Raw genomic sequence first — 13619 nt, 5'->3', positions numbered from 1 at the left:
CTTTAAATTGAAACACAATGATTAGTCTCGTGAATGACGATCACCTGATTTTACCCTAATCATATTGTATTGTAAATGATATTTAATTAACCTTTGTTTGTATTTTGTTCAGGTGTGAAGCATCATGGGTAGTCTCGTGAATGATGAACCCGGCGAGCAGATGGAGGTCAACACAGTTATACCCTTAAATGGTAAGTACAGTAAAACCGGTTGTATTGTCCACCTGTGTATAGCGATCACCTGTATATAGCGGGTACCTAGAGCAGTTACATGTATTAACAGCCATCTGCATTTAGCAGACACTTGTATATAGCGCCCATCTGCATATAACAGTCACCTGTATATAGCGACAATCTGTATATAGCAATCACCTGTATACAGCAGATACCTGTACATAACAATCACCTATAGCATTCACTTGTATACAGTAACAACCTGTGTATATCAACCACCTGTGTATAGCAACCACCTGTCTATTTTCGTGTTAATTCATAGTCTACCACCCGAAGTATAAAACATAGAGCGTCTATTTGGTTGATTGTTGGAATTGATCGTCATATCCATTTCAGACAGGGCTTAATCCACATTATAATATAATCAAATTGATTGTTCAACATTTAATTAACAAAAACAAAATAGACTAAAATTGATAATTTAACATTTAATTAAAGATACATTATGGGAGATTCGATAACGAGTTGGCATTTCTCACTATAATAGTTAAAAACTAGATAATGTAAAGGCAGTTTGCTAAACATTTCATTCAAATTGATCCACTATAAACCGACAACTGTGCGGTTGAAATTCCCCGACTTGCCTTGATCATCATTACTAAAGTCGGTACGATAAACAGCATAGTCTTGATTATCCATTTAATCTTTAATTCGCGAAGGAAAGTTATTCAGTAAATCGGTTCATAATCCACTGAAGATCGCAGGCTAGCGATGCCATCTAGAGTTAATTATGGTCTGGATAGTTTAATTAATGTCTAATTAATAATTTAGATAACATTTCAGGCCTAAAGGAAGATCTGCAATAGACAGATTTAGCTCTTGCATAATGTATGTTTAACAAAAACAAAATAACACTCAAATTGATAATTTAATTAAGAAACCAAAATATCAAGGTTAGATCTCCCGTCAAAAGGCCACACCTAGTAACTCACTTTTTTTTTATCAAAATTGAGTTAGGACCAAATTTGTAGTTACTAGGGTATATGCTTCCTGTTCTTGTACTAGATATTCCGATCTTTTCATTTTGTAAGCAGTTACACACATGACACAACCTAGCAACTTCCTTCATTTGCCTAGTATGCCACAGAAAAACCTAGTAACTCAATAGTCAAATCAATGGATAAGCTGGAATTTAATATTCATTCATTACGTTTTCCTTGTTTTCTCAAAATAAGAAAAACATGAGTTACTAGGTGTTGCCTTTTGACGGGAGACATAATCTCCTGGTTGATTTCGATTAGATTAAAGCGAGAAACGGCGACATAGTTTACTCAACGCTTGTAGGTGCACCGGTTTGTTTATATCGCCTACAGAAGTTGCCTAATGTAAAATTGTTCATTTCATCATATATTTGTAAATACGTACATCAATGTTGCACCGACATTCTCACAGGGAATTATCTTTCACGAAAACTAAGTCAAATAACTATGTTATTTCACAATATGGCTTCTCTACATTATCTTTTAGTGGGTTTGTTCTGTGCAAGCATAGTCACCGCCCAATCTAGCTGTCTTTATTATCATGTTTTCTTTATACATAGTTCACTACTACCCACTCTTATGGCTTCCCACCCCTTTGATGGTTTCCAAATGATTATCTCTGATTGTATATGGATGTTTGTCTTTCTTCCATATTTTGTATATATATATCTTCATTGCACTATGGTTGTCATTATTGTCCCCCGCCTTTCGAAGAAAGCAGGGGACCATTAAAATGGGCTCGTCCGTCTGTCTGTCTGTCTGTCCGTCACACCTGGGACACAATAACTCTCCTTCTAATTGACCTAGATTGTTCATACTTGTTGTAGGTGTTTATTAGGTCAATGCATTGATGGAGTTCGAAGATGAGCATTTTCTGCTTTGGGTAAGCAGAGATAAGCAATTTGATAGGTTGATGCTTTGGGACACGATAACTTTAGTTCCAATTAAGTGAGAGTGATGAAACTTGGTGTTTAGTTTCATTACATCAATACCTTGACTAAGTTCGATATTGAGCATTTTCTGCTCGGGGTAAGAGGAGCGATAAGCAATTTGATTGGCCGAGACTTTGGAACACAATAACTCTCCTTCTAATTGAGTTAGAATGTTCAAACTTGGTGTAGGAGTTTATGAGTGCATGGATGAGCATTTTCTGCTTATGGTAAGTAGAGATAGGCAATTTGATTGGTTGATGCTTTGGGACACAATAACTTTAGTTCTTATTAAGTGAGAGTGATGACACTAGGTGTATAGTTTCATTACATCAATACCTTGACTAAGTTCGATGATGAGAATTGTCTGCTTAGGCTAAGGAGCAATAAGCATTTTGATTGGTCAAGACTGTCGAACATAACTCTCCTTCTAATTGAGGTAGAATGTTTAAACTTTATGTAGATGCTCATCTTGTCTGAGTTCAATGATTAACATATCGAGCTAAAGCTAAGCAGAGATAAGCAATTTCCTTGGTCGTTGCTTTGGGACAAGATAACTTTGATTCTATCTGATAGAGAGTGATGAAACTTAGTGTATAGTTGATAATCAGTTTGATTGCTCGATACTTTTGAAAAAAATAGATGTGCGATTAATTAATATGTGTCATCTATTTATTTGGGGATTTCGGCGGGGGACATCAGCCTTACTGTTGGCTTGTTTGCTTGATTAAGACGGGAGAACCCTCGTCGAAGCGTCGCTGTAATAAACTCTTCAAGTAACATGTATTCAATATAATTGTGTCATGTGTTAAGTCAAATTTGTTCCTGCGAAATCTTTAATTAGCAAATCGATGTTAATTGGTTGATATGTTTCAAAAAGATATCTTGAATGGTTTATGAGATAAGCTTCGGAAAGAAAATCGGAACGAAGAACGGGCGGGTACCATTTCAGTATCCCTCCCTTGAATTTGTTTAAAGCTGATAACAATCTATTTAAAATTCAGTTTATTTGCTAAATTCTCCAACATTTAATCGCTAACAGGTTCTTCATCTCTAATAAAAATAATATACCACATTCATCGGATTTCATATTTTGCTTTGACCTGAATCAAAGATGATTTGGTTATGTTTTAGATTCGGGAGGTTTGTATAGATTAATAATTGATGGATTAACAGATATATCCTGTCAGGTACCTTGACGTTAGTCAGATTAACAGATTAAAACTAACACCTCATGTAAATAAATACTAGGATTTATCTGTAAGACATGTAATAGATACACTGAGTTATCTAACATATTCAACAGTTACTACACACAACCTCTGTTCGATCCCTGCATTGGCCGAGAAAGTTCACCCAGTTTTTTCGGTGCGGTTCCCACTTATCAGTGATGCAGGTCGGAGGGCTTAACAAGGACAGCTGTCTGGTCGTTGGGATAGAATAAAAACCCGAGGTCCCGTGTACACATTGGCGTGCACGTAAAAGATCCCTTGACAGTTGGAATTCAATATAAGAGTAGGCCGTAGTGCCGCTGTACGGGGAATATTTCCCTCATGGCACACTGTATGGCGTATGCCCGTCTTCATTAGCCCAGTTCGGAGCAAAACAGTAGGACGTTAAACACCATTTCATTTCATTTCATTTTTTACAAACAATCTCATCTTTTCAGAATTAGAGACTAAAGGCTGGCTTACACTGTCGTACGTTACCCTGATGTAAGTTAAAGTAAAGCCTGGCTTACTTTACCCAGAGGTTGGTTAGACAGGAACTCGATACGATCACTCGCTTTCTTCACAAATCTTCAGTGCTGAAAGTAGAGAATTGTGTTTCGTGTTTTTGTTGTTAGGGATGAATTGCTAATACGCATGCTCAATAACTAAGCCATCGGTGTTGGTCCAGAAAGTTGGGACACTCAAATTAGCCCCCCCCCCACCCACACACACATCCTATCTAGGTTCCGATGTCCATGAGTTCTCGCGAATACCATTGGCATCACTTTGAAATCTCTAGAAAGTCGAACAATGAAATAAGATCAGGGATTAGCGCCAGGTACAATGTCCCTATAACAAACTGTATGGCGTACATATGCCCGTGGGTAACAATACATATGACAACAATGGCGTAGACGTAAACCATCTTGTTTGGAAGATTCTGTTAAGTCAATCAATCAATCTTTACTATTATATATACACCTCTTGATAACCAACAATTGGGTCAATATATTGTTGACAAGCGATTGATGGAAAATTTAACAAGATTTTGTAATAAATAAGTGGATAGCGGAAGGAGTTGGTCCTGACGACAAAAAACACTCAACTCTTGATTATTGTATGAAATGTAAAGTAAGAATTTTTTAACATGAAATTGACGTGTATGATATATTGACGTGTTTAAGTCGTTCGGATCATCAAGTACTCTTCTCTAGATATAACATTTAATAAGTTCTAGTATATTTTCTTGTAGATATCCTCAACAGTGGTGTACGAGATATAGGGGGATTACTCTTGTAGTACCCCCCACAGTTGTGCACGAGACACAGCTTGTAGATATAACATGTACTAAGTTCGAAGGTCTAGTATGTTCTCGTGTAGATGTCCCCAAAAGGGGTGCACGAGACACAGACTGCTTACTTTTGTAGTATCCCAGCAGTTGTGTACGATATATAGAGTGCTTACTCCAATCTGTTTTACAGGGAATTACGAGTCCTCTAATATCTCTGTAAAAGATGACTGCATTCAACACGTGCCGTCACAGCACGCGGCGTCAATCATTGGCTGAATGGCGCGTGCATTGTTTACATAAGACGTTACTGCTTCGGGCAGAATGACGACTTTTACTCATTTTAATACCCATTTACACTAAACAGGAAATAAGTTTTACCTACAAATAAGTCAGACGTCTTTATTTATTTTTCTAATACACCAAAAAAATGTTTTAGAATTTAATTTGTCGGTGGAAAAATGTTAATATTTGTGACTCATTAAGTCGCATTGATGTCATCCTTATCAGTGATTGTAGCGGCCTAGCGAATATTCACTGCTGATCAGTGTGTGCTTACTCTTGTAGTATCCCCCATAGTCGTGCACGCGACACATGGGGTGCTTACTCTTATAGGTCCCCACTGCCGTGCACAATACATGGGATGCTTATTCTTGAGAATGATAACATGTAATGTACATGGATGAAAAGAAGGAATAGTCCAAGGGTAGGTTATTCTATTCAAGGTATCACCACAGTCGTGCACGAGCCACGGCGTGCTTATTCGTTCTAGAAGGACTGATAGCACTTCTTGCTTGATATTTTTTTCTATGGATTTTCTTGAACCTAGGCAATGACACTTGATAATATCCAATGCTTCCATGGGTTATCGTGAACCCGGCAAACTTTTAAAACAAAATCTTGGTATTCATTACAGGCCTGGGACCGTACAGCGCAGCGTAGGCTTACTTCACTGGATTTGATATTTGAGTATTTTTTAATGTCTATATTCTGTCTTGTCCGCAGGTTTACCTTGTAGATGTTGTTTCGCGTGTAGTGCAGCCCCCCCCCCCCCGGAATTCGCTTCCTATTAGCTCTACGTAGTAACGGGTGCAGTACACGAGACTTTCTACAGCACTTGGTAACTCCCATGAGTTCCAACAGCTAACCAATTGTATATATATAGTTCTGTTTTATAAACCTTGCTTGTCACCAGAAAGGGGTTTCGTCGGAGTCTTTTACATATTATTGGTTCCGGTTTTAAATGTAAATCTCTGTGTCCTGTTTCTCGAAATCTTAACTAAAGATAAAATCCAAATTTTAGTAGATACCTCAATTTTGATTGGCTAAGCACTAAAATCAATCTAATATTATCCAATCAAATTACTAAAATTTGGATTTTATCTTAGTTAAAATTTCGTGAAACAGTCCTCAGGTGCCTAACGAAGAATTAAGGCAGTTTAAACCAATGTTTCCATTGCGGGTTTAAATGTAATGCGCAGATACCTAACGAAGAATTAATTTACTTAATTAATTAATTAAATAATTAATGATTAAATTATGAATGGAAGTCGAACAGCAAATCGGAACCTAATCCAATAAACATCGCAGGCTAGCGATGACATCGAGAGTTGCTTATGGTCTGGATAAGTTAATTAATGTCTAATTAATAATTTAGATACCATTTCAGGCCTAAAGAAGGACCTGCAATAGGCAGATTTAGCTCTTGCATAATGTATGTTTAAGGCCGGGTATACACTGTGTATCTATTAAACGCCATTGTCTTAAGGCCGTGTATACACTGTTAGTCTATTGAGAGAGCCACTGGCTTGCTAACTAGTAGGTATCAGGTTCGCTCTCGGTGTTGGCCGAGAAAGTTCCTCAGTTTCCCCTTGTCAGTGTTGTAGGATATAATGCCCGGCAAGTGTATCCCGGGATCCTCAGCTCTAACACAAGTGGATGATGTATGAGGTCAACACAAGTGGATGATGTATGAGGTCAACACAAGTGGATGATGTATGAGGTCAACACAAGTGGATGATGTATGAGGGCAACACAAGTGGATGATGTATGAGGGACGGATTAACTACAAACGGGTTCTGGTCGATTAATTAACTACAGATTCTGGTCGGGTTGACAAACTTGAAGTCCCACACCTATAAATATAAACACAAGAAGATGTAAATAATAATATGATAAATTTGAGATAAAGAGAGAAATGGGGTTTAACGTCCACTCGACACAAACTAGGTCATTTCGGGAATAGTTAGCACGCGCGCGCTGTATCATAAGGCCTGTCATTGAATCAACTGGCGTGGTTTCGATTCCCCGGTTGTATGTGACAAGGAGTAGGGTCGCCTGTCCAACCTCGTGAGTTTTTTCTCCGGGTCCTCCGGTTTCCTCCCACTGCTAAAGACCCTACGCGTAAGCGAATTATTGAAAAAAATTAAAACCATATGTTAGGCCCGAAATGACCTAGTTTGTGTCGAGTGGACGTTAAACTCTCTCTCTCCCTCCCTCTATTGCGCCGTAGACTGTTATTAATTAAATATCACTTAATCAGCATAATATATCATTGTTAATTACCACCAATCGTTCAAGTGGCTGCCATTTCTCTTCCCAACAACCCATACAAAAGCTCATTTGTATTGACAATAATAAATATACCCCCTGGGGCGCTTCCAGATTTTACAAACTGATTCGAGAAGGTGCACTCCACCCTACTTTCTCGTGCGGGGCTTTCTAGAAATCAAATGCTAGAAATTGAAAGTAGATAATGCAGCTTTCAATAGATTTATTGATTATATTTATCGCTGATTGATATATCATGTTCGGTAGTCATTGAAAATCTAAACAACTTTACGTAAAGACAAGTCAAACGATCTACTCTCGCTTGCTATGTTTCTTGTCAAAGAGAAACTGCGGCTTTATTATTCTTTGGTAGAGATAGTGTCAATTGGAATGGGCATGTTTAGAATTCATGTCGTCGAAAGAAAATAAAAGTGCTTCAATGAACTTGTTTCGATTTGTAGTGTGTGTGTGTGTGTGTGTGGCGGGGGGGGGGGGGGGGTATCGGAGTGAGGTGCACGAGTAGATATTATGTCCATTAGACATATCAAAGAACGACGGCAAAGTGAAGCACCGATGAGCTCGTTAGAGACAGGGTGAAATGGAATTAAAACTTCACTCGACATAAACTAGGCCATTTCCGGACTAACATATGATTCAATTTTATTTCAATAATTCGCTTGCACGTAGGGGTGTTAGCAGTGGGGAAACCCGGAGAACCCAGAAAAAACACATGAGATTGGACAGTTGACCTTACTCCTTGTCACGTACACGTGTTGCCACGAAACCACGCCACTTGACTCAATGACATACCTTATGATCTAAAGCGCACGTGTTAGACCATTCGATCAGCCAACCCCACGGGCTCGTTAGAACATAAACGTAATCTGAATTTGACGCCAAAAATGAACGGGAACAGACAAGATGCGAGACCGTTTAACCGATTCACGTATCGACAATTATAATATTATTGTTAGGAGTTTAGAATATCAAAAAACAAAGACGAGGATCATCATGTTTTTACAGATAAAATCAATTTGTGAAAATCGTAGATGAAAGAACTGTAATGACGATAACATCCTATCTAAATATCAATCCCTTAACTATTTATTATTATTATTATTATTCGTGCCATGAAATACGATTAAACGAAATTGTTAAAAATTATCTGTAATCACAGAATATTAATAGTGGAGAACAAACAACTGAATGGAATGAAATGGAGCTTAACGTTCTACTTTTCTGAGCTAACCGGGATAATGAAGACTGGCATACGCGATACGCCGTGCTATGAAAGACATTTTGTCCGAGTAGCAATCAAGAGCATTTTGTCCGAGTAGCAATCAAGAGCATTTTGTCCGAGTAGCAATCAAGAGCATTTTGTCCGGGTAGCAATTTAATTTCAACTGGCAACGGTTGTATTATGTGCCTACAAACGTGTATACGAAACTTCGAGGTAGAGGAGGTACTCCCCCCCAAATGAAATGAATGAAGTTTAACGTCCTACTATTCTACTCCGACGGGGCTATTGAAGTAGGACATACGCCATGCGGTGTGCTATGAGGAAAAGTTTGCCCAACTACCAAGGGATCTTTTACATCATTCCATAAATCAGGATCCATGTTGTTTAAGGAACACAGCACACTCTGCATCGAACACATTAACCTATCAGAGAGAGAGAGAGAGAGAAATGGGGTTTAACTAGGTCATTTCGGGACTAACATATGGTTCAATTTTATTTCCATAATTCGCTTGCGCGTAGGGGTCTTTAGCAGTTGGAGGAAACCGGAGGGCCTGGAGAAAACCCACGAGGTTGGACATGCGGTCCTACTCCTTGTGACGTACATCGGAGAATCGAAACCACGCCGGTTGACTCAATGACAGACTTCATGATACAGAGCGCACGTGCTAACCATTTAGCCATCCAACCCCCAACCTATCGTAGATGAAAGGCTCAATAACGCGATTCCCAGAAGCCAAAGTATGTTTTATCTCCCAGCAGTGTTTATTCAATAAATATTTACCTAATATAAAGATAAAATATTGAATTATGGGATCTGGAAACAAGCTGGGCTTTATATAAATTCATCTCCTGTGATAAATTATTTACAAAATTAAAAATACTATAAATTATATAAAGAATTAATTTACTACAAATAAAATATGCATCCCGTCAATGTTCCAGTTGATCAAAGAGTTATGTCGGATACATCCATCGTTTGTGAGAGAGCGAGAGAGAGAGAGAGAGAGAGAGAGAGACGGGGTGCGGTCGCATACCCTTTCGTGTTGCTAACCATATTACATTTTGTATATCAAAGGATGATGGGCGGGGGGGGGGGGGGTAGCGCGTGCACGCTGTATCATAAGGTCTGTCACTGAGTCAACTTGCGTGGTTTCTGTTTGTTTGTTTGTTTTTGTATAATCAACATCTTTCATTTATTATTCAAGATGCATTATGTAAGATTTAAATTTGCTTATTGCAGGTCTTTATTTTGGCTTCAAATGTTATACACATTATTGATTAGACATTTTGTAGCATGACATAACTTCGCTCAGAATAAAGTAATTTGAATAATATTTTCAATATATTCATTTTGCATTTTCCATTTTTGAACTATTATAGCAGGAATGGCCAGCTCTGTATCTACATCTTACATAATGCATCTTTAACTCATTCAAGGCAAACAAGTTCTCGTTGATTAGCAATATCTGGAACCAATATAATGTTTTGATCCATGGCATAATTTTGTATAAACCCAAATTCTGATTTAGCGAAAGTAACTTATTATAGTTATTAAAAAAAACAAAACAACAAAAAACAAAAGAGAAAAAAAAGTCAACAAAACTTTGATATAAAACTACAAAACATTTGATAATAAAACTGTTAGATCTTTGTGCTGTGTAGACAAAACACGACAAAATACACGAAACGAAAGGAGGTTGAATTTATTTGTTTTGCTTTAGAGAATAAAACAGGTTAAATATATTGATCTCCTGTAGACGAAGCAAGAATAAAGAAGATCAAAACCTTTTATTTTATTTTTTATATTTTTTATGTATAATTGTATAAAGAAGACAAAAAACGTTTTATTTACTTGGGGGGTTGGGTGGCTGAATGGTTAGCACGTGCGCGCTGTACCATAAAGTCTGTCATTGAGTCAACTGGCGTGGTTTCGAATCCCCGGTTGTACGTGGCAAGGAGTAGGGTCGCCTGTCCAACCTCGTGGGTTTTCTCCGGGTCCTCCTGTTTCCTCCCACTGCTAAAGACCCCTACGCGCAAGCGAATTATTGAAATAAAATTAAACCATGTGTTAGTCCCGAAATGACCTAGTTTGTGTCGAGTGGACGTTAAACCCCATCTCTCTCTCTCTTATTTACTTTTTTTGTGTATAAAAGGATCTTCGGTATCTTTTGTAGATTTATTTAAATCAAGGCCCCTGTTTTAAGTGAAATCTGATTATAATACAGATCTATATTTCGTTTCGTTTTTTTTTATATACCATGTGTTAATCCCGAAGTGACCTAGTTAAACCCTCTCTCTCTTTCTCTCTCAGAACAGTAGGACGTTAAACCCCATTTCATTTACATGTTACATGTTGTATGCACAAACTGGCAATCTCCATCTTAAATTACATCAGTTAAATAGTCAGAATGTTTGTGTGGTGTAGCCGAGCAAGTATGTTATCTCTGCAATTCTTGGGTTTGTTCGTGACAAGGAATAGGCTCACAATTTGTTGTAATGCTGGCCGAATGGTTAACATTGCGTGTTGTATCATAAGGTCTGTCATTGAGTCAATTGAACCATATGTTAGTCCCGAAATGACCTAATTTGTGTCGAGTGGATGTTAAACCCTTCTCTCTCTCTCTCTGTCTCTCTCTGTCTCTCTGTGTCTCTGTCTCTCTCTCAGTCTTCCCTGTTATAGAGCTGAAAAACATGTTATTGATGTTTATTACAATTTTAACGTCCAGTACAATACCTTTGATAATTGATCGAATTAAGATTGTTTACATTGGGAAGAGTTTTTAAAAAAAAATAGTAAAAACATGGCAAAAAAATCCCTTGTATATAAAGAGTGTCTCTTCAATACACGTTTATCACATCATTTTAAGGTAGCTAAGCTCTAACTCAATATCATCCAAAGTCTTCAACATTGAAAACACGAATTGTTTGTCAATTTAAATCAACATTGATATTGTGATCTTATGGGGGAAAGATGGGCTTCTGGGATCCAATATTTAAGACAAAATAAACATTTTACTATTTCAGCGCCATTTGTAACAAGGGACTAGAATAACGAGGCTAGATATATTCCACAAATCATGTCAAACTGTGACGCCATATTCTTGCCTGGAGAGCATGCGCAATAAATGCCATTGGTGTAGATTTAAATAACCAGACGCTAGAGATTGCCATTCGATTTAGACTTCTGGCGTATTTTGCCAAACATAACTGATTAGAAATTACAGTAATAATAGAAACGACTGAAAGTAAATCAGTTTATAAACATCTATTATTACATTATTAATATACGTTGCGACCACTTTGTGTCAATTTCTAGGTCCAGATTTAGACCTTTAGCTCCTTTAAATCCAGACTGTTTATATTATACACTAAATGCTAATCATCCGTCCGGGTCATATAATTATATTATTATGTCAGGTAGATGGTTTAGATTATCACCATGGTTGACAAAATGCGCCAGTAAAACCAATCTTTGCCCAGTAAACCTTACTGGTAGTCTATTTGATGGCGGCAATGATTGCCAACCGTTTCCAACATGTTAACTTGTTGAATCAATGATGTGAAAAATATGTATGTCCTGGTTTTGTTCATCAGTTAAAAGTATGTCTATATTTTGTTTTTGTTCCTATGTTGAAAGTATGTTTTGTTTTTGTTCCTATTTTAAAAGCATGTTTTGTTTTTGTTCATCTGTTAAACGTATATTTTAAAAATATGTCCTGTTTTTGTTCATCTGTTAAAAGTATGTTCTGGTTTTGTTCCTATGTTAAAAGTATGTTCTGGTTTTGTTCCTATGTTAAAAGTATGTTCTGGTTTTTTTCCCATGTTAAAAGTATGTTTTGTTTTTTGTTGATCTGTTAAAAGTATGTTCTGGTTTTGTTCCTATGTTAAAAGTATGTTCTGGTTTTGTTCCCATGTTAAAAGTATGTTTTGTTTTTTGTTGATCTGTTAAAAGTATGTTCTGGTTTTGTTCATTTGTTAAGATAATACCGTATCTTAAACAAATTGATTTAATTATATTGGGTATATTTTGATATGGCGTAACATTGACTCACTTGGTGATTAACCAGGAAGTTCCGGGTTCGACTCCAATGTTGAACGAGAAACTTTTGTGGGGTTGACAAAAAGGCGTCTTGTCGTTCATATGGGGTACAAAAGCGTAGAAAACCCCTTGAAAACCCCACTCATAGCACACTGCATGGCGTATGCACGTTTTATAAGCTCAATTGGTGCAGAAAAGTAGGACGTTAAACTCCCATTCTATTCATTTGATTTAAAAGTGCCGTCGTGTAGCGTGCTGGGTGTGTATGTGTTAAAAGGGCAATATAAGCTGCTAACCGAGTACATTGTAATAGAAACAATATTAGAGATATAGAGACAGACTGGAATGGATTTCTGTGATCGATGGACCTGTCAATAACCGTGTTGTTTTACTATATAGATTTCTTATCAACGTCTCTTAATGTTCTTTATATTGAGTCTAAATGACCGGTCCATTACGGACTCTTAATTATTATGACCAATATATTAGCCACTGTCCATATTGACGTCAAGGTCCACATACAAGTTTAGTTCATTTGATTAACTCATTAAGTGAACACAGTGTGATAAATGAAATGAAATGAAATAAGGGTTTAAAGTCCTACTGGTTTGCCCCGAACTGGGATAATGAAGACGGGCATACGCCATGCTATGAGGGAAAGTTTGCCCGGACAGCGGCACTACGGCCTTCTCTTATATCGAATTCCAACTGTCAAGGGATCTTTTACGTGCACGCCAATGTGTACACGGGACCTCGGTTTTTCGTCTCATCCGAATGACTAGACAGCTGTCCTTGTCAGGCCCTCCGTCCTGCATCAATGACAAGAGGGAACCACTCCGGAAAATCTGGATAACTTTCTCGGCCAATGCAGGGATCGAACACGCGACCTCCAGGCTAGCGAGCCAGCGTCTTACCCACTTAGCCACCGTGACCCCAACACAGTGTGATACACATTACAATAGATACTGTTTCAGAAGTGGTATAAGATGTTATATAAGGTTAAATATATCTGTGTTTCAGAATAAATCAGAAAGTTGTAAGCACATATTATTAGTTTTGTAAATATTACACCAATCCTTTACCACAGTTTGCAATTCCCTCACAATTTTAAAAGCATTTTTTTAAAACAACATACTCATTTAACCAAAT

At 37.5% G+C, this 13619-nt stretch overlaps 1 protein-coding gene across 2 annotated transcripts in view; it reads left to right on the top strand.

The window, feature by feature from the left end:
• LOC126824022 (sodium-dependent dopamine transporter) overlaps positions 1 to 13619 on the top strand; it is a 90039-nt gene that overhangs the window by 46738 nt on the left and 29682 nt on the right. For both annotated transcript variants that reach the window (XM_050553125.2, XM_050553124.2), the window contains exon 2: positions 113 to 191. In XM_050553125.2, coding sequence (XP_050409082.1) covers positions 125 to 191 — 67 coding nt within the window. In that variant the 5' untranslated portion in view covers positions 113 to 124. The remainder of the gene's footprint in view (positions 1 to 112; positions 192 to 13619) is intronic.

Source organism: Patella vulgata, chromosome 6 (assembly GCF_932274485.2).
Source record: "Patella vulgata chromosome 6, xgPatVulg1.2, whole genome shotgun sequence".
In the NCBI taxonomy this organism is placed as follows: Eukaryota; Metazoa; Mollusca; class Gastropoda; family Patellidae; genus Patella; species Patella vulgata.
This window is presented reverse-complemented; position numbering and strand designations above follow the sequence as displayed.